We start from the raw sequence: 21662 nt of genomic DNA on the forward strand, positions 1-21662 counted from the left end.
TGATGATCTTCTAGATCACTAGAAACCTTGATAGTATGATACCAATTAAATATTCAGAATTTCCTCATACAACTTGTATTTGGTGAGCTTCTGGTCACCTACATGTGACAACATATAAGTTATTCTGGTGAACTTCTAGTCACCTATTACTCTTTCGTATGAAAAATTTATTCAAAACGAATATATTATCTCTTGAAATTTTCTTCAACACAAATCATTAAAATCACAATCCAAATACAGTTCAATCTCAATGTTATGTCTTGACATTCAATTCATTTCATATATCTAACATTGACAGAGTGTCAGCACATTATCAAATGAAACTTCAAGTTTCCATAATGGGTAATTATTAAACCCGGATGGCCTAATTTAATTATCACATCCAGTCACTTCTATAAATTTGAACTCTGGTCAGTATTCCAACACTAGTGATCACTTTGTTAAAATTACTTTATGCATGGCCATGAATATGATGTGATATTAGAACACCAAAATGTGTTTCTTTATATAATTGGCAAGATAATCAACTAATACTTGATCCAAGATGTTATATATACTCTGCTGAGCTTTGACTATAATCTTGATACATGCTAAGCTTGTTGGATAATTATATACTCTTCTAGAGTACTCTATATAATCATGGTACATATCCATTTTACTAAATATAATCTCTTGTAAAGATCTATCAAAATGTATTACTTCCTCAAATTTGTTATTATCTATAATTGCTCTTTTCTTGATTCAAGATTCTTATATTTTGTTTTGGAACCTATTGAAATACTACGCTTCAGGCGTGGTTTAGGTTCATTAGAAATTGATGTTTGTTGTCCTTCTGGGACATTAGTTTTAATTGGAGCATTTACATTTGGTATATAGATAAATAATGACATCTATTCATATTCATCTTCAGGATGATATCATTTTGAAATATATTAATTAACATGTGGCCACTTTTATTAAATAAAACATTAATATTTAAGTTAATGTATGTACCAAACTGACCATCAATATATTTTATTATTTATGTGCAAGGATTACATAATATAATGATATAAATACTATCTCCCCCTAATCCTTGCATGTGGGGGCATTAAATTAATCTAACTACCTTTAAATCTCTTGCACCTTTTAAGCTATAAATTCTTTTATCAATGCATGTATCAAGCAAAGTAAAATGATTCTTATAAGACTCATATTCGTTCCTCTTGCCCAATTATATGAACCTTTATACTAAAAATTCTCAAATTACTATTGTAATAGAATTAAAGGAACTAAAATAATATTCACTAAACCAAATAACTTAAATTAATAAATGACTGATAATAATAATAATGAAATATCCAAAAACATAAAAAATATCCAAAACAAATGTCCCATAAAGCATAAAATCATAGTACTACGATAAAATTCTATAATAAATGCAAGCTAATTAATAAAGTTTATTCGCCAATGGATCATAATTTATTCAATTATTTTCTTCAGAATTAGGAAAGAAATCAGCTGCTTCCAGGTGAGTTTGATCATCGTAATCAAAATCACTTTCGCCATCCTCGTACACCAAATTTGTTTCCACTTTCTTTCCTTTCTGTTTGATTGATTGTTGATAAAGGTCTACTAGATGTTTTGGTGTACGACACACACGAGACCAATGGACTTTTCCTCCACAACGGTAGCATATATTTTCATATTTATCCTTCTCATTCTTATTTCCATCTTTATTGTCCCACTTCTGGTGAGAGTATGAGTTTCTAAAATGACCACCTCGACCACGATCATGTCCACGTCCGCAGCCGCGACCACGACCTCGACCACGACTGCTGGCGTGATCTCTAGCCTTTTTCTCTTTCCCACTATGGGATGTCGCCTTCGCTTCAGGGAATGGAGTAGAGCCAGTTGGGCGTGATTCATGATTTTTCATTAATAGTTCATTATTTTGCTCAGCCACAAGGAGACAAGATATCAATTCAGAATATTTTGTAAAACCCTTTTCACGGTATTGTGTCTGCAGGACAACATTGTTTGCATGAAAAGTGGAGTATGTTTTTTCTAACATTTCTGCATCCGTGATTTTCTCTCCACATAATTTCAATTGTGATGTAATTCTAAACATGGATGAGTTGTATTCACTCACAGACTTAAAGTCTTGTAATCTTAAATGTAACCAGTCATAACGAGCCTTTGATAATATCACAGTTTACTGGTGGTCATATCTTTCCTTTAGATTACTCCAATGGACTTGTGGGTCTTTAATAGTCAAGCACTCAGTCTTAAGGCCTTCATGAAGGTGATGGCGAAGGAATATCATAGTCTTAGCCTTATCTTGGCTTGTTGCAGTGTTGTTTTCTTTAATAGTATCACCAAGTCCCTTTGCATCTAAATGTATTTCAGCATCTAACACCCAAGACAGATAGTTGTTTTCAGTAATATCAAGAGCAACAAATTCGAGTTTTGCAAGGTTTGACATGATTCATTAATATATAAAACAATATAATAAATTAGGAACAAGATGGTATATTAAATATATATACTCCAAGTTTCAATTAAGACAACTAATTTCAAGTAAGTAATTATAATAAGATTTGCGTATTGAACCTTGAGAAGGTTACTATTCATGAGACCACAATTAAGTCCATTAATCAATTATCTTAACAAAACATGAAACCTCAATTGATAAATTTATATGTAACACTTGACATTAATACTTTGCCTAACTTTAGCTACTGTTAAAGTCTTGACTCAAAATAAACCAATCCGACTAGTTCGTTGATTCATTATTAATAAACCAAACCCATAAATTAATGTGTAATTGATACAACTATACAAATCTTTTATCAAACAACAAGGCAATGAATGGAGTGTAAATTAAAAGATATAATTTTTAATATAATTGGGTTAGCAGGGTAAAGAATTGATACATAATTTAATATAATATTATTTATTTATTTATTTATTTTCAATCACAAAAAGATAATTATGATTTAATTGATAAAAGGTATGCAATCAAACAACCGAAACATATATGCTAAGCGCCTTTATCTAAGGATTACAGCTAGCAATCAGTAGCATGTGTGCAGCCTAACTATAAAGAGATAAATCTTAGCGTACATAACAATAATCCACATGCAAGTACGGTGGATATCAAATACATACATGATGACACCCAGTATATGATCATGAATATATAATATGATTATGGAATTGTAAAGTAAATAAAGAGACAAAATAGCCCTGAATGATCAAAAGTAAATCCTATGAGGCTACGACACAAACATATATAAGGTCAATAATTATGTCATTAATTTGACCAATCACAAAAGTAAGCGACATGATCCAAAATCATAGATTTAAGCAATTCAATTAACCAAATAAATAATATACATATGAAACAAATACGAGTTAGATAATTGTTTTGGGGTTTTCTGATGTCCTGCGGGAGAGTTACAATTTCGAGACTGGAACCGGACGCCTGTACCTGCACAACAAACGGATGCTCCGGATGATTGGAGATCCGCCTCCAACGGTCAAGTTAGTACTTGATTAAGGAGTAATTAATGCGGAAATTAAAGTGATTGGGTCTCTCTAGGTGAGAGTGTTTAATGTGTGTAATCTGCTTTTTAGCGTGTTATCCCCCTTAATGAGGATTAAGGGAGGTATTTATAACCTCGGGAAACGTGTCAATCTAGGTTTAGGTTAACCTTGGGCTGATTGGGCTTCCCTCGGAAGTTGGGCCTAGGTGACCGGTTATCCCAGGTGTCATGGGAAGGACACGTGTCGTGTCGTAATTGGTCCATAGTGGACAGATCATTGCTTGACACGTGGCAGACTCCTATTGGCCCATGTGACGGACACATGGCGGAACCTGATTGGTCCACTTGTCAGATGGTGACTGGTGGGGAAAAATCCCCTAATCATTTGCCCATCACAGGTGGCACGTGACTGGTCACGTGTTACCTGTGACAGGTATCGCCCTGTAACAGGCGATGACCTGCTACAGGTGTCACTCGGCGAGAGGCCGAGAGATTCTCCCGCCAAAATTTTGAATTCTGGAAGTGACCCTTCGCCTTCTCACTTTGCCTATATAAAGGAGTGTTGACTTCGGTCATTTTCACACTTGAAAACTTTGTGAGAGAACATTCGGACCCCTGAACTTGCTCTGCCATTTTGGACCCTCTCTGCCTACCGCCTGCTCTGACAAGCCGACTGCAAAGGATTTTCAGAACTTCATCAATCGTCACTCGTTCAGGTAACCGTCGGTTCTCTTACTCTTAATTTTCTCTTTACTTTATTCTTTTTTGAAATGGCACCACGGAAGCACACGACACGACCTAGGTTAGTGATCAGCCGGTCACCGGGGACGGCTGAATCTAGGACTAGGAGTGCCGCCTGCCCTAATCTGGACCCATCTTTGCCCTTTATACAAAGTCTGGCTGTATCTGTGTCTATGCAGAGCATGATGGCCAGGACAAAAAAGACTGCCAGGATCTCAAACTTAGACGGCTCCTCCCACAGGGTGCCGATTAGTGAAACATCTGACCAGGCGCCAGATGTGGAAGTGAAACAAAGCGGCTTGAAAGCCGGCAGTTCTGAGGGAGGAGTCAAAGTGACCCCTTCCCATTTTACAGTTGACAATTCTACATTCTCTCCTGCTCCTTTTAAAGGAGAGGAGGCGGGCCCTTCCGGGAGAGGGGAGGAGTCGTCCTCTTCGGACTCGTCAGAGGACGATTCCGAGTCTAGCTCTTCTGGCCATGCTTCCCTGGACACAGAAGAGAAAAACAGTCGCCTACAAGAGGCGAGGCTTTCTCACGCAGTTGAGAAGGGGGACGATTGGGCGGAGCCATCCGCCTCTCACCGAGAGCAAAATACCCCCTACTACTGCACGGTACCTCGGGGCCGGATCACAGCCATGCAAGAGAAAGTGGAGAGCTTTATCGCAAACCACACAATGGGCCCCGGCTTTTTAGTGTTCGTGCCTGATCCAGAAGACACAGTCGTATGGCCGGCTGGTACCAGTTATGATGGCGCCTGCTTTGGCTGCTACGAGGCGGCCATCAAGGCTGGGCTGCGCTTCCCACTACATCCAGCTGTTCAGCGGATCTTGGATGGGTATGAGTTGGGGTTATGGCAGTTAGCCCCGAACTCCTGGGTCAACGTACTCGACTATGTGGCCGGGTGCGAACTGCACGGGGTGGAGCCGAGCTTCGAGGCTTTCGCCCACATGAACTACCTCAGCCGAACCCCTAAGGCAGGCGGTACCGGTTGGTATCAATTGACGAGCCACAGGGGCTACCTCATGACGAGAGGTAAAGCAAACAAATGGAAGGACTGCCGGAGCACCTTCCTCATCATTGAGAGTTCAGACACAGAGCTGAACAAGCGCTTCAACAGGTGGAACAGGAATCCGCCTCTTCTTGCAGGCGGCCGCAGCATGCCGCCTGTTCCCCCCAAGGCTAAGAAAGAGATCCTAGATAAAGGACTCTTCAAAGTAGAGTCGAAGGTGAACTCTACTTCAGGGGTACGAGAGCAAGTACCCCTGCACTGCGTCCCGAGCTTCAAATGGCTCTACGACGAGTACTTTTTGGCCGCCTGTGGCCTCAGCAGTCGGTGCTCAAGAGGTAGCCGGCCTGTCGAATACTCTGTTGTTCCATTCATTTCTTGTTATGACTTTTATTAACTTTGCTATTTGTTTTTAGAGCGGACGCCATGAGCAAAATTACCGCCTCCAAGACTGCGGCGGCCATGTTGCGGGCCTCCATCATGCAACAGTCTTCAACCGACTCCCCCAACAAGGGGGAACCCTTGGTGGGCTTCGAACCTTTCACCCTCTTTTTGGAGTTGTGTTTATGCATATACTGACTTCTCTTCTTTTTTAGACGAGCGCTCCAAGAGCTTCTTCTTCCCAATAGCCGGACCCCAAGGCCCGGAGGACGACTGTTGCGAGCTCTCCTGGTTCTGCCAGGAAACATGTGGCGGCTGAGAAACAGCCGGCCACTTCTTCTAAAACTCCAGCTGGGCCACCTAGAAGTATGAAATTATCCTTGTAAATTTTAGACTTGCTCCCTTCTTTACTAGGTCTAATCCGTTTGTTTATGCTTGATGCAGCCGGCCCTCAGGAGCCTGACTTGGTCGAGGTGGCCAAGTCTATGATCAAGGCCGTTCCTCCAGCTGAAAGGGAGGCGGTCAGGGGTGTCGGCACCCTTGACCTAGACGGGATTGCAGGGGTCCTTGCTGAGGTATACTTAGCATATTTTTGAGTATTTGAATTCCAGGACGCATGTTTTCTTTTTTGTTTGGAAACTGACGCCTGTTCCCCTTTTTACTTAGGCCCTACTCCGAGTGAACAGCCTTCGCAAGCCGCTTGACCGGAAGAACAAAGAGGTAAAAGCTGCAAAAGCTATGGCCGCCTCTGACTGTGATAAGGCAATGTTTCAAATTGCCCATAATGAAGTTCTGACCATTGATATTCTTTATTATCAGGCGCAGGCTACCGCCGCTATCCGGGCTCAGTTAGAGGCGGCCCAGAAGAGGAATAGCGAGCTGGAGGCGACCATCAACAACCTCAAGGCCGAGCTGAGACCTCTTCGCCAAAAGATGTCCTCATACGAAACCTTGGAGAAATCCTTGGCAAGCGTAAAGGTACGCCTGGTGACCCAGGAGAAGAGTCTTACTCAGGAGCTCTCGGAAAAGGCCGAGAAAGAAAAGAAAGAGCTGGTCCGGGAGATGATAAAAGACTCTGCTCAAATCCAGCGCATGACTTGGGGCCGCCTCTTCCCCAATGCCGACTTTGCCTCATGGGAAAAAATGTACCGCCAGTGTTCTGATAGATATAATCAGGAGATCCTGGCGGCTGCTGAGGAAGAGGCGTTGGAGGAGGAGGAGCAGTCGGTAGTGGCGCTTGTGCCGCTTGGGGGTAATGCATCAAAGAAGGATGCAGCTGAAGCCGAGTCCAGCAAGAAGAGTGCTGACCAGGCGGCAGCTGCTGATATTGAAGATCTGCCCCCTTCTTAAGCTTTATGTCTTCTTTCCACGGCTTGCGTGCCGTTTGTTTGTATTTACCCGGCCAGGGGGCCGGGGCTCTGAATATTTTGCCGGTCTTTAATGACCGGCTTCTTTTTAATGAATATTTTTGTTTTGCTTCAAATTTGTTTAAGTATTGAATATTCTGAGATCCAATTGTACACTATACCGACTGTTTTACATGGCCGATAGTTGCAGACAGGTACGGATAGTTAGTCACGCCGCCTATGCCCCTGGACGACTGGTTGTCTGTTTCCAGGCTAGACGATCAGTCGGCCATTTATCCAATCGGTATTCGAACCATTTTAAAGATTGGATCCCCTTTAGGCAGGCGGACTTGTCATTTGTAAAATTAACCAAGTAGGAAAGTGGTCTGACCAAGTAAACATGATTGTTACCTAGTCGCCAAGTAACTGAGTAATAGAGGTATCAAGCGGTTGGTACCGGTTGTTCCCCTTTATTCGCCAATGTTTGTTGGCTTTTAACTCATAGGTTGTTAACCTAGCAGGAGTAGTGGTTGAGAGCCCCTGTTTGCTAAAAACAGGCGGACGACTCATACCTTTTAGGCTCCATACTAAGTTTGAGAGAGTGACTATGAGTTAACTTTGGTGTTACTCAGTCGCTGTCACTCCTGTTGAGTAGTAAAGGTACCAGGCGGCGGAGGCCGGCTGATCCTTTAGATTCGCCAATGTTTGTTGGCTATTAACTCAAGAGGTACCCCCTGCATTTATCCCAAGTAATACAGGCGGTCATCTGACTCAGATGTCAACTGCTACCACTGGTTTGGTTAGTGATAGAGTTATCCTTGTCTCAAAAACGGCTACGTGGTTGCCCTTGGGGACAGTCGTATAGGTGCCGTGTAATTAGTTTATAGAGCAATGTTCCACCCAAAAGGGAGCTGCTCTCTGCGACGAATTTCATCCGGAGGGATGCCGCCGGACGCCTGCTATGATGTTGGGACAGGTCGTATTAGTTTTGAAGATTGGATCAGTTGGCTTGGCGCCTGGTTTGATCATTCGGCCTGTGGCCTTGGTTAGTTCTTGGTGAACGTAGGTGCTAAGTAAAAGGAGGGTAGCCGCCTGTTTAGGCACAGGGTCGGCCAGGCCCTGGTCATTTTTAGTTAAGAATAAGGGGGGTGGCTGTGTGTTTGGAACCAGTCGGCCCTCTTCTATGGAGAGTAGCCGACTATATGTCCAGACGGCGTGCCCCTATGGTGATAGAGTAAAATATTCAATGGAGAGTAGCCGACTGTAAAGGTACAGGCGGCATGCCCCTCTGAAGATAGAGTAAAATACTCAATGGAGAGTAGCCGACTGTAAAGGTACAGGCGGCATGCCCCTCTGAAGATAGAGTAAAATACTCAATGGAGAGTAGCCGACTGTAAAGGTACAAGCGGCATGCCCCTCTGAAGATAGGGTAAAATATTCAATGGAGAGTAGCCGACTGTAAATGTATAGGCGGCCTGCCCCTCTTAAGATAGAGTAAAATACTCAATGGAGAGTAGCCGACTGTAAAGGTACAGGCGGCATGCCCCTCTGAAGATAGAGTAAAATACTCAATGGAGAGTAGCCGACTGTAAATGTATAGGCGGCCTGCCCCTCTTAAGTAAGAATAAAAACTGAGTATGGAGAGTAGCCGACTGTTTGTTAGTAGGCGTGCCCCTCTTAGTACAAAATTGAATATTAAGTATGCAAACTTTTATTAAGTAACCCTTGACTATTTACATCATTCAAAAGAAATATTTCTTAAGATTATCTACATTCCAAGTTCGAGGCAACGGTTGTCCGTCTGGTGTTCCCAGACGGTAAGTACCGTCCCTGACCTCTTCACAGATTCGGTAGGGTCCTTCCCAGTTGGGAGTTAGTTTGCCAGACTCATTAGCTCTACCAACTGCTTTCATTTTTCTAAGTACAAAGTCCACCACTTTGAGTGGACGCCTGTGTACTTTTTTGTTGTATGATTTAGTCATTCTCAGGTGGTAAATTTCATGGCGCAAGACAGCATTGCCCCTCCTTTCAGGAAGTGAGTCTAATGCCAGGCGCATGGCTTCCCAGTTTGCCTCTTCGTCATATAGCATTACTCGAAGAGTCGGCTCGTAGTGTTCTATTGGAAGAACAACTTTCGCACCATAAGTTAGGAGGAATGGAGTTTCTCCAGTCGCCCCTTTTTCAGTCGTCCTAATGGCCCCGAGAACATGTGGTAATTCATCCGCCCATAGGCCGCCTGCTCGTTCAATCTTTTTCTTGAGACCGTCTGAGATGATTTTATTAAAGGCTTCTACCTGGCCGTTTGCTTGTGGACGGCCGACAGATGCAAAGTAGTGTGCAATTCCTTGGTCACCCAACCAACTTTTGAGAACAGACGTCTCAAATTGGGGACCATTATAAAAAACCATAGACATGGGAACCCCGAACCGAGTGATGACATTTTTCCAAATGAATGAAATTACATCCTTCGTCTTGATTCCCTTTACAGCCTCCGCCTCTACCCATTTAGTGAAGTAGTCGACGGCAACAAGTATGTACCTCCTTCCGCCTGTAGCAGGCGTATATGGACCCAGAATATCCATGCCCCACTTAGCAAACGGTAGTGGGCTATGAATGGTAGTGAGGTCAGTAGCCGGACGGTGAATTAGTTTGCCAAACCTTTGGCACTTGTCACATTTTTTCACCATCTCCATCGCATCTGCTTCTAAAGTAGGCCAAAAGTAGCCCTGCCGCCTTGCCCGTTGAGCAAGCGTCCTACCGCCTATATGGGAAGCACAGTAACCAGAGTGAAGATCATCTAGTATCTCTCGTCTCTTTTCTGGAGTAACACACTTTAAGAAGGGTTGAAGGTACCCCCTTTTGTGAAGTTCTCCCTTTATTATTTCAAAACTGGTCGCTCGTTTTTTCAGTGCTGCCGCCTGTTGATGATCATCCGGCAGGGTACCGTTTGTCAGATATGCCCTGATTGGATCCATCCAGGTTGAGCTTCTGTCTAGGATTCCAATAGGGTCTTCCTCGATGCTTCTCTTCTCCATTACTTCCCAAAAAACAGTTCGAGGAGTATCACAGGAGGCGGATGATGCTAATTTTGACAGTGCATCCGCCTGGTTGTTTTCTGATCTCGGCACTTGGGTCAGATGGAAATCCTCAAGGGAGCCGACTGCTTGTCGGACCGCCTGTAAATACTTGATCATGGCCGGATGGGTTGCTTCGTATTCGCCATTGTACTGACTCACTATCAATTGTGAATCGGAACAGGCGTCTAATTTCTTGCCCCTGCCGCCTTGCACATGCGGATTCCGGCTAGTAAAGCTTCATATTCCGCCTCATTGTTTGAGGCCTGAAAACTGAAGCGTAGAGCATACTCGTACCTGTCGCCCTCTGGCGACTGACATATGACGCCTGCTCCACAACCATTTGAAGTAGAGCTTCCGTCCACATATACCTTCCAGACTTGGTCTGTAACTTGAGAGTCCGGAGGACGAGTCATCTCAACAATAAAGTCAGCAAATGCTTGCCCCTTCACTGCTTTTCTAGGCTCGAAAGTAACTTCGAGGCTCTGAATTTCTATAGCCCATTTGATCATTCGGCCTGACGACTCTATGATGGTCAGTGGCCGCTTGATAGGTTGGTCTGTATACACGACGACTGCATGTGCCAAAAAGTAGGGCTTCAATTTTTTAACAGCCATGAAGAGTGCAAGACCAAATTTCTCCACTAAGGGATACCTCAACTCGGCATTTTTCAGTACATGACTGACAAAGTAGACCGGGAGCTGACAGCCGTCTCTTTCAGCAAGGAGAACATCGCTTAACACATGATCAGAGACGGCCAGGTACATGTAGAGTACTTCTTTGGGCAAAGGGCTGACCAGCCTCGGCAAGGAATGCAAGTGAACTTTCAATTTCTGGAAGGCCGCCTCAGCATCCGGCCCCCATTCAAACCTTGCCTTTTTCTTAATTGCCTGGAAAAAGTATAGGCATTTGTCGCCTGATCGGCTTAGAAATCTTCCCAAGGCCGCCAGACAACCTGTTAACTTCTGAACCTCTCGGATGGTACGAGGCGACTGCATGTCAATGACCGCCTGCACCTTCTCAGGGTTCGCCTCTATTCCTCTCTGATTGATAAGGAATCCGAGAAATTTCCCAGACTCAACTCCAAAGACACATTTCTTGGGATTGAGCATGACATGGTGCCGCCTGAGTGTGGCGAAAGTTTCTCGGAGGTCCGACAGATGATCTTTCTGAAGTTTTGACTTGACAATCATATCATCAATATATGCCTCGACATTTCTCCCAATCTGATCAAAGAACACAGTGTTTATCATTCGCTGGAAAGTGGCCGGGGCATTCTTAAGACCAAACGGCATGACCGTGTAACAGTATAACCCTTGATCAGTGACGAAGGTCGTCTTCTCCTGATCTTTCTTCCATAAAGGAATTTGATGGAAACCAGAGTAGGCGTCCATAAAGCTCATCAAAGCATGGCCGGCTGTTGAGTCGACCAAGTTATCAATTTTAGGCAGAGGGTAACTGTCTTTGGGGCACACCTTGTTTAAGTATGTGTAGTCTACACACATTCTCCAGGTGCCATTCGGCTTTTTAACAAGCACCACATTTGCAACCCAGTCTGGGAAGTAACATTGCCGAATGAACCCTGCATCAAGTAATTTTTTAACTTCGGCGGCTGCCGCCTGACTTCTTTCTTCGCCATGTTCCGCTTCTTCTGCCGTACCGGCTTCTTTTTCGGATCCACGACCAGTTTATGTACCGCCAGATCAGGACTAATGCCTGGCATTTCATGGACTTCGAATGCAAAGATGTCCTTGTATTCTTTCAATAGTTTGTGAAAGTCGTCACCCAGGACTCTCAGAGCAGTCGTCCCAACTTTGACTGTTCGCTCAGGACGTGAATCGTCTAAGATCAAGTCCGTATGCTCACCAGCCGCCTGAGGGCGGAATTCATCCGACCACTCCTCTGCCAATGATTGCTATTTTCTGTCTTTTCTTGCGGCCCCTGTCTGGGATGCCTTTCTCTTCTTGCCGCCTGCTTCTTGAACAGGCGCACTCTCTTTGACATTGTTAAGGTCTATTTTTCCACCACTCGACCCAGTGGCCATAACAGTGGGCTTGACATCCGAGAGATAGCACTCTCGGGCCATCCTCTGATCTCCCCTTAGGGACTCGACTGTTCCATTATCCCTCTCAAACTTGAGCAACATAAGAGATGGGATTATAACAGCCTTGGAATTATTCAGGGTTGGTCGTCCCAGAATCATGTTGTAGGCCGAGAGTTCTTTTACTACCAGGAACCGGACTATCATGTGTCGTCCTTCCCCTTTTTCGCCCAGGCGGATGGGTAAATCCACTCGTCCCACTGGGTGGACGACTCCTCCTCCAAACCCTACTAAAGGGTGGGATGCCGGATGTATGAAATCAGTCTGATATTTTAGTTTCCACAGACATTTTCTACTGATGAGATCTGAGGAGCTTCCGGTATCTATGAGGATTCAGCCAACTCTCTTGCTGGCCACTTTACATTCAATAACGATAGGGTCGTCAAGCGGCCCTCTTACCCCTCCTAGATCTTCTTCAGTGATGACAATCTCAGGAAATGAAAATTTGGAGGGTCGTTCTTGGTGAACGGAATTTACATCTAACCGTCTGATATTGTCTTTGTTGCCCCTAATAGTGGGGCCGCCTCCTGAGAAGCCGCCTGCAATGGTGTAGACGACTGCATCATCTGTATCGGAGCTGTCGGCCTGTTGATTCTTTTTGGTCAACTGCTTTTTTGAGGAAGTGTTCCTCGTAGATTTCTTGACATAAGTGTCAAGATCACCTTGCTCAGCCAGGCGGTCCAGATACCGCATGAGACTGATGCATTCATTGGTGTGATGACCAACATCTTCATGATAATCACAGAATTTTTCTTGGTTCCGGTTGTTTACAGAACCCTTCATGGGGACCGGCTTCTCAATTGAGATCCGTCCCTTGATTTCCTTTAGGATAAATTGGCTATCCTTGTTAAACGCATACTTTGGGGAGTATGGTTTGAATTCTTTTTTCTTTTTCTGGGCCGGCTGTTTAGAGGAATCAGCCGCCCAAACCTCTTTTCTCTTCTTGTCTTTGTTTGGCGACTGTTTCTGTCGTCCTTCTCTTTTGTCGGACCTTTTCCCGTCTGACTGTTTTACCGTACTACAAAGATCAGTCGCCTGTATATAGGCTTCCGCTTCAATCAAGGCCTCTTGAAGAGTCGCCACCCTCTTTCGGACCAAATCAAATTTCAAGGTCGACCCGTCTTTGAGACCTCTGAAAAAGTCAGTATAGGCTACTTCATCCGGTAACCCTTGAATCTGTATTCTCATCAGGTTAAACCGCTTGATGTAAGAACGAAGCCCCTCCTTCTCGCCCTGCTGAATTGTTCCTAAATCAAGGGTCGTCTTCTTCGCAGGTATGTTCATGGCGAAGTTGGAGGTGAATAAGTAAGCAAGCGTCTTGAAGTTATTTACACAACCAGTCGACAGGTTGCCGAACCATTGTTGTGCGATTCCTTTGAGAGTCGCTGGGAAACACTTGCACCAAGTGGGATCATCCAACCCTTGAAGGTACATCAGGTTGGTGAATGCCATCAGATGGTCTTCTAGGTTAGTAGTGCCGTCATAGGCGCCTACTAATACATTTTTCACTTTGGCCGGCTGAGCGGCTTCAGTAATTTCCTTGGAGAAGGCCGACGGCTGTTCACCAAGTCTAAGCAACCGTAGCTGCCAGTCCATAGGTTGGACATTTTTTGCTGCATGTCCACCAAACGGAGGTGGCTGTAAAAAATACTGTTGTTGCGGTACAAACGGTAAGTTTGGTACCGCCTGGTCGCTATGAAAGCCGAACTGACGGGAGGTGCCGCCTGACTGACTCTCATGATACGACTGAGTATGCCTCATCGAGGTATTTCGCAGACTGTCTTGGAAGTTTGAAGTAGAGGCCGACTTTGACAATCGGTCACTCTTCTTCTGCTCTAGCAGTAGCCGAGCGTCTGTGTATGTTTTCCTCGACCCGTCCGCCTGAATATGACGAACAGGTTTCCTATTTCCTGGAGTAGGAAAACGGTATTTTGTGAAATCAAGGGAAGGTGGCTCCCACTTCCTAGATTTAGGATGAGGGGTCGCCTCTCGCCCTTGAAACTGGTTTCCTCTTTAGTGAAGTGGAGGGTTTCTTAGCCGACTGCTCCTTGTCCAGAGCAGGCGGCTTCTTGTTGATCAACTCTTGAATTTCTCCCTTGAAGTCCCTCATGAAGGTCATGAGTTCGTTCCTTGTGATGGGAGCAGACCCATCAGTCGGCTGCTGCCGAACAGGCGGTGCGCCTGCTGGCTCGCTTCCAGTTTGAAGATGTTCCCGTTCCCTCCTTTCGGTATGACGGGTACGTCGGGCCCTTAGGGTCCCGTCTGAAGCTGTGTGAGCTGCAACTTCAAATTCATTCTCAGTATCGTGGTCCGACTGAACTAGAGGGTCGTCTAGGGGACGCCTCTCTTCAGGAGTCGGTACAGACGTGGATGCCATCTCAGAAGTACTCTCCCCACAGACGGCGCCAAATGTTTCGGGGTTTTCTGATGTCCTGCGGGAGAGTTACAATTCCGAGACTGGAACCGGACGCCTGTACCTGCACAACAAACGGATGCTCCGGATGATTGGAGATCCGCCTCCAACGGTCAAGTTAGTACTTGATTAAGGAGTAATTAATGCGGAAATTAAAGTGATTGAGTCTCTCTAGGTGAGAGTGTTTAATGTGTGTAATATGCTTTTTAGCGTGTTATCCCCCTTAATGAGGATTAAGGGAGGTATTTATAACCTCGGGAAACGTGTCAATCTAGGTTTAGGTTAACCTTGGGCTGATTGGGCTTCCCTCGGAAGTTGGGCCTAGGTGACCGGTTATCCCAGGTGTCATGGGAAGGACACGTGTCGTGTCGTAATTGGTCCATAGTGGACAGATCATTGCTTGACACGTGGCAGGCTCCTATTGGCCCATGTGACGGACACATGGCGGAACCTGATTGGTCCACTTGTCAGATGGTGACTGGTGGGGAAAAATCCCCTAATCAATAATAGTGACTCTTATTAAGTTATATCACTCAAGTAGTCAATACAAGTTAGGCAGATTGTGCAAAAAAAATCTTATACTTCGTATGAATCATCGGTAGTTAATTTGCATATATGTTTATATATCAAGAATAATTACAATATGACGAAATAATCAACGAATGTGCGGCAATGATATCATGTTTATTATTATAGCTTCAAAATTCATAATTTAGGAGAAATAGAATAGGATGATAGGGTACCTTTTCTAGCCGAGGAATTGTAAAGTTGCTAATATTAATATGGCTAAATTCCTTCGTAGGTTTGTTTAGTCGGCTATGGTGCTAATAACGTGTTAAATATGGAAGAGAAATAAAGAGATATAGGAGAGAAATTGGGGAGAGAATAAATCAGAAGTCTCTTATTCCATAGAGTGGGGTATATATATACATACAATATAACAAGGGTTTGCTTAGATAACAATAAACCCTAGATCTAGAATATTCCGAAATGATAAAAGGAGGATAATGGATATCCACACAATATTTCATAGCATTTGAATTTTATTCATTAAGAATAAATATTTTATCCTACAATAATTAAATTATTTAATTTGAAATACTAGACTAGTTAGAAATTAAATTGAAAACAGCCCCTAGACAAATCCCTAAAAACTAGGAGAAAACGTAGATAATAATTTATCAATTTAACAGAAAATCATATTTTATTTTGAAAACTTATCTTTTATAAAATAAAATCTATTTGGAAATAATGATACCAAGTTAAAACTAACTCTCTAGAATATAGGCAAATATAATGCAATGACTACTAACGAGGAAAACTTACTTTTAGTGTTGTGCAAACTCGTGTTCCTCCTAGAAACGAATTCTAGATTGACTGTAAGTTCCTTACCGGTAAACATCAATGAGTTCCTTACTGAATGAAGTTTCAATGTAGTTCCTTAGGCCTGTTCCAAATAATTTCCCTTATCCAACATACTTACATGAATCCGGTAAAAATAGTAGTATACTCCTTTTTTTGTCTTCATGTGTGCCGGTGTTCCTCTCAAAACTTCTCTTTGCTTGTTCTAGTGAGAACAAACATGGCCAATGTTCCCACTCATGAACTGGGTTTGTTCCTTGCAAAGGATCGCTTCTCATTTTCTTATGAACTACATATAAAGTCCAACAATACATTTAGACTTCTTTTTTTTGTGTTCCTCCTCAGGAACTCTTCTTTTTCATAAGGGGAAACATAAGCATGATACGTACATTGTATGTTGGCCTAGGAACCATCATCAACAATGATCTCAATCATACTCAAGAATCTTAATGCTTTCGTGACTTGTTTAAGCAAATCTCAATACATGTATTAGTTAGATTATTATCATTTATTCACAATCATCAAAACTTTATAACAAGAAATAAAAGTTATATATACTATATTGATAAAGTTACTCTTTTCAAATGAGTAAAAATCAGATCTTAGGGTGTAAAATTCCCTTCGTTTCGTATTAATTGTAACACTTCCCTTTTACATCCGTTTCATATTAATTGCAACACTCCTATATTTGGAAAGGATCCACCATTATTTTATAATTTCTCACTCTACTAACCCCACTTTCTCAAATATTTTATTATTTCTCTCTCCTATCAACCCCACTTATACTACTTTTTTTTATTATTATTATTTCTCTTTCCCACCAACAATACTTTATATTAAAAAAATCTTCTTTTGGGCCCCACCCTATAAATTTTCTTAAACTTTGTAAACACTCTAGTATTGCGATTAATACGAAACGTAGGGATAAAAAGAGTTTTGACCAAGACTGCTGAAAAATTATGGCTTGTGTAGAGTTGTCATTTACTAATAATATATTGAATTTTTTTTTTTTACAATAACCACCAACTATAATTCTTGTTGTAATAATAACCACCAACAATTTTTTTGAAAGTTAACAGTTATTTCATGTGGTAATGCAATACAGTTATGTATTTGTCATTACATGACATGACACATTCGAAAATATTTTAAAAGTTAACAATGGTACCATTAAATTATAAAATGTACCATTAATAGAGAATAGTACTATAAATGGGGTTAATGGTAATAAAAATTGTTATAATGGTATTCTTTTTAAAGCTAATACTGTACATGTACTATTAGGTTGTGATAACGTGCCATTGGTAGTGCAGTAGTATTATACTCTTAATTTTTTTTTATTTTTTTTGAAAAGGTAAGAAAAATTAAACATTAGAAAACCCTCCTCACGAGGGGAATTCTTAATGTATCAGAAGAAAGAATAGAAAACAAACTACAATTATTACAAATATCAATATCCATACTACTACAAACTAAATGACCCACATTAGCTATCCAATCCACTGCGCGATTTGCCTCTTGGTAGACGTGTTGGATACTCCAATTGCAAAACCGAGAAAGGAGAGAACGAGTGTCTTGGATAATATGCTCGATTTGCCAAGCAACTGTCAAGATGCCTTTTATTGAGTTGATGACTAGTAAGTTATCACCTTCAATTTCAATGTTATGAATGCCACATTGAAGGGCTAGTTGGACTCCTTTATGAAGAGTCATACCTTTCGCTATAAATACTTTGGCGTTGCCGAGGTTGAACGTAGATGCCTTGATGAGTGCTCCGCTACTATATCTGATGATGATTCATGCTGTTGTTGAGTTGTAACGAACCGAATCGTCGACGTTGAGCTTGAAAAATTTATTGGGAGACGTCTTCCATGATATAAGAATGGATTTTGGGGATTGAGTATGAGAAGAATAATTATGGGATATTGAAAATGGGAGATCCCATGGAGGTGAAGGTATCTATGAGACTTCTTTGGTGCTAATCGTTGAACACAAATTGTGCTCGATGGTGGATCCTAAAGATGTCAAAGGTTTCACGGAAGATTATAGCATTCCGCTAGCTCTTTCCAAATACTACAAATGAGGAAGACAAATTTCCTTGTGTTTGGGTATTTTCTTAAGTACATTAAGGTTTTTGCTAGTTTTAGAAACGAGGTTAAGCAACCTAACCACTCTTTTTTATAAGGGGAGGTTCCAAACTTCTTTGGTTCTAGTGTAGTTAAGAAAAAGATGATCAACTGTTGAACTTTGTTGATTGCATAAAGGGCATATGTCAAATGGGATAATGTTTCTTTTGTGAAGAGTGTCTCGAACACCTACACTGTTATGAAATATTTGCCAAAGGAAAATTTGAAGTTTGGGAGGGATGTCTATTTTCCAAATCCATCTATGGAGCCAATTGTTGTCTTCGGAATTGAGATTATAAGCAAGTCAATTGGCTAAATTAACGGAGAAGTTTCCATGTGTAGTTAATCCCCAAACAGGTTTGTCCAACATATCATTAAGCGGTAGGAGAATGCCCATAATTTGGGCTGTAATGTTTTCAGGAAGAAGAGCCCTTAGTTTTGGTCTATTCTATTGTTTATTAGGTAGAATAAAGTTTGAAACTTTAGGGTCGAGATTAACCTAATTGATATCTATATGGATGTGAAAGGAATGGTGTCCTTCCAACAAGTGTATTATTCTGATAGAGGGTTCAGAGTTATCAGGAAGCTAATTCTTCAGTGAGATCAAGTGATCGGAATGCCTGGGTGGAGGCCGCTTCCGATCTGTAATATTAGTGAACAATTAATATTACAGCTTTATCTTGACTGAACCCTTCGGGTCGAACCCAAATGAACTGCCGATCCGAACCGACGAATCAATCCGAAGGATTCGATGAGTCACTAGAGTATTACGAACACAAACGTCGGATATCGAGCCTAGGGCGTCGAGACCGAGTGTCGCAAAATCAACAAGCAACAAGTTCGAGCAAAGCCATAGCATCACATTGGCCTAGCCATGTGGTTGCTAGGCTAGCTCGAGCTAGCACAACACCATGGTGTGCGTGCGTGCCTTTGCATGGCAGCACCATCGCAGCACTATTGTGTGCGTGCGTGCGTGCCTTCGAATGGCACAGCACCACCGCAGCATGCGAGCCTGCATTCCTAGCTGCTATCGCAAGGCCTCGCATAGCTAGGCGCTTGCGTGTGTGCGTGCCTTCGCATGGCACAGCACCATCGCAGCGTGCTCGCATGTGCTTGGGCGTGCTAGCTATGCAGGGCTGGCAGTGCTAGCTGGCCAGCAAGGCTGGCAGCCAGCTCACCATGGCATTAATGCCGGTTTAAGGAGAGTGGGGACCAAGGCTTATAGCCATGCCTTGAGGAGCAAGGCAATGGTCCCCCCCCCCCCCCCCATGGTTATGGTCCTCACCTAACCTCTCCTCTCCTCATGCCACTTGTTGATTGTTGATTGCATTGTTTTATAATTTATTTTTTATTTAAATAAATTAGATGAAAAATGCAACTATCCCACATTGATTATGAATGTGAGTGCAAGTTGCATTTCCCTATAAATATCCCATGATTGGGAATTTGGAAATAAACTTGAGTGGAACTCAAAAAGGCATCTCTTATTATTGAGAAAACCTTTAAGTTCGTAAAACTCTAGTTTTATACTTGGTCAAGTCACGACTAACCCTTGAGACGAAGATCGTTCGGGTCGGGTCGTGGGTACGAGCCGTTGGAGGCCGTCACGCTTGTGAGGCTTTAAGCTTCGAAGTAAGAGCTCGGTTTACGAGCGAAGCACGCTTCAAGGGTATTACTTCTTTATCACTTCTCTTAATTATTGTTTAATTATGTTTATGCATGCTTTATTGCTTTAATTCTTGGGGCGGGGTCTTGGGCAGGTTTCTCTTCCGCGTAGCGTTGGACGCTACGAAACCCAACAGCGGTATCGGAGCCGCGCTCTTTTTAATTATTGCAATTTGTAATTAATTAAGGTGATTTAAAATGGATTTAAATTTCTGGTTGTGCTTTCTAATTGGATTAGAAGCTCGTTTTAATTAATTTTAAAACTCGTATTTTTCTCTTTTGGCTGACGAACCCAGATTTCGACTAAAAATAGTGATTTTTGGGTGGAATCGATGTTCTAAATCGTTTCTGACCCTTTTAGGATTGTCCAGAAGCCAAAATCCACCCAGAAATATGTTTTTCGAGGGGTTATTCTTTTTTGACGAATTTTTTTTAAATCTTTATACCTTGATTAATTTATGCATGTCAAGGGTAGATTAAATGCATTATTGCATCCTTAATCTACATCAATTTTAAACCCTTTTAAGCATGGTTATGAAGTCATAATGTGTGCTTAAGTTGGTATATTCATTTTTTCACATAAACTTGTTATTTCACAATCATGCAAATCAATTGCATTAAAGTGTGAATGTTTATTGGGAATGTGAAATTTTAAGTTCCTTGTATATTAAAGATCCAATCTTTGAGTGTTTAAATGGTTGGAACTTTGATTCTAAATTCCATGGTTGAACTAATTTTGGATATAATCATTTTGTGTTGATTAAAGTCCTTAAAGTTCAAGTACTTGTTATCAAATTTTGATTAATCTTCATATTGGAAGATGTAATTTTATTATTTTTACACATGTTAAAAGTTGGAAAATTTTCATTGGATGATTGGTTTTATTTTCCAGCTCCCTACTTTGACAAAAACATTATTAATTTGCATAATTGTTAAATTAATTATGGGTGTATGGTAGGCGTGTCGCGTACCTATCAAAAATAACCTAACAGACCAATACTAATGTAGACTGGCAAGTAAGGGTCGGATCCCAAGAGACTAAGGTTCAGAAACAATTAATTAGACTAAAATCTTTACTAAGCAAGAATCAAGTATAATCGATAACTAAGGGTCTAAAATATAGGGAAAATTCGAAAATAAACTAATTAAGATGATTAAATCAATCAATTAAAAACATCCAAGATCTAGCTTCACCACAACTATTATCGATGCAATTGTAATTCTACCCTTAACATACGATTTCAATTGAACGGGGAAAAGTAAAACCTAATAATTACCAAGGATCTCTCTCGAGTATCAATGGCTTCCCTAACATACAATCAATCCTATTCTCATGGTATCATGCATATTAGAGACATTAAACACATTACTCTCACTTCCCAATTATCAAACCCAACTACTCTCGTGTTGAGAATCAAACCCTAAATTGATTTACTCAAATCCGTTTATACCCAACTCTCGCTGTGATAAAAACAATGGAATAATCGCAATACTATAGTTATGTCTAACCTAGCATTGGCATAATCACAATCAATTTAGCAATTCAATTGTTAAAGTTATTAAAGAATTTAAAGATTTAATTCATGCATCAATAATAATAGGGCTACACTAGATCTTGAATTAAGGAATCTACTCACACATGATTAAAGAAACAAAAACAAAAATAAATAATGAAAACATAATTAAATAACAAAGGATGAAAAATAAGTACCAAATCTTGAATAAAATTGAAAGTAGAAACCTTGAATCTTGAATTACAAAACTTAAAAAAAAAGTAGATGGAGAACTAGTTCTTAATAATAGGAATTGAAAAATAAAATAAACTTAATGAATCCTCAAGAAAAACAAAGCTAAAGAATATATATACAAGCCCAAAAAGATAAGAAAACCGGCTAAGCCTTGGCGCACAAGGATCCCAGG

At 41.6% G+C, this 21662-nt stretch overlaps 1 protein-coding gene across 1 annotated transcript; it reads right to left on the reverse strand.

Annotated features, from left to right (window-relative positions):
- Nucleotides 1-1465: 1465 nt before the first annotated feature.
- Nucleotides 1466-2464, reverse strand: LOC110716090. Its single transcript, XM_021894725.1, has 2 exons — nt 2199-2464; nt 1466-2102 (listed from the first exon to the last, which is right to left on the reverse strand). Exons 1-2 carry the CDS (start codon nt 2462-2464, stop codon nt 1466-1468), a joined length of 903 nt encoding a protein of 300 aa, XP_021750417.1.
- Nucleotides 2465-21662: the final 19198 nt, after the last annotated feature.

The sequence above is a fragment of the Chenopodium quinoa genome, unplaced genomic scaffold, assembly GCF_001683475.1.
Source record: "Chenopodium quinoa cultivar QQ74 unplaced genomic scaffold, ASM168347v1, whole genome shotgun sequence".
Lineage (NCBI taxonomy): Eukaryota > Viridiplantae > Streptophyta > Magnoliopsida > Caryophyllales > Amaranthaceae > Chenopodium > Chenopodium quinoa.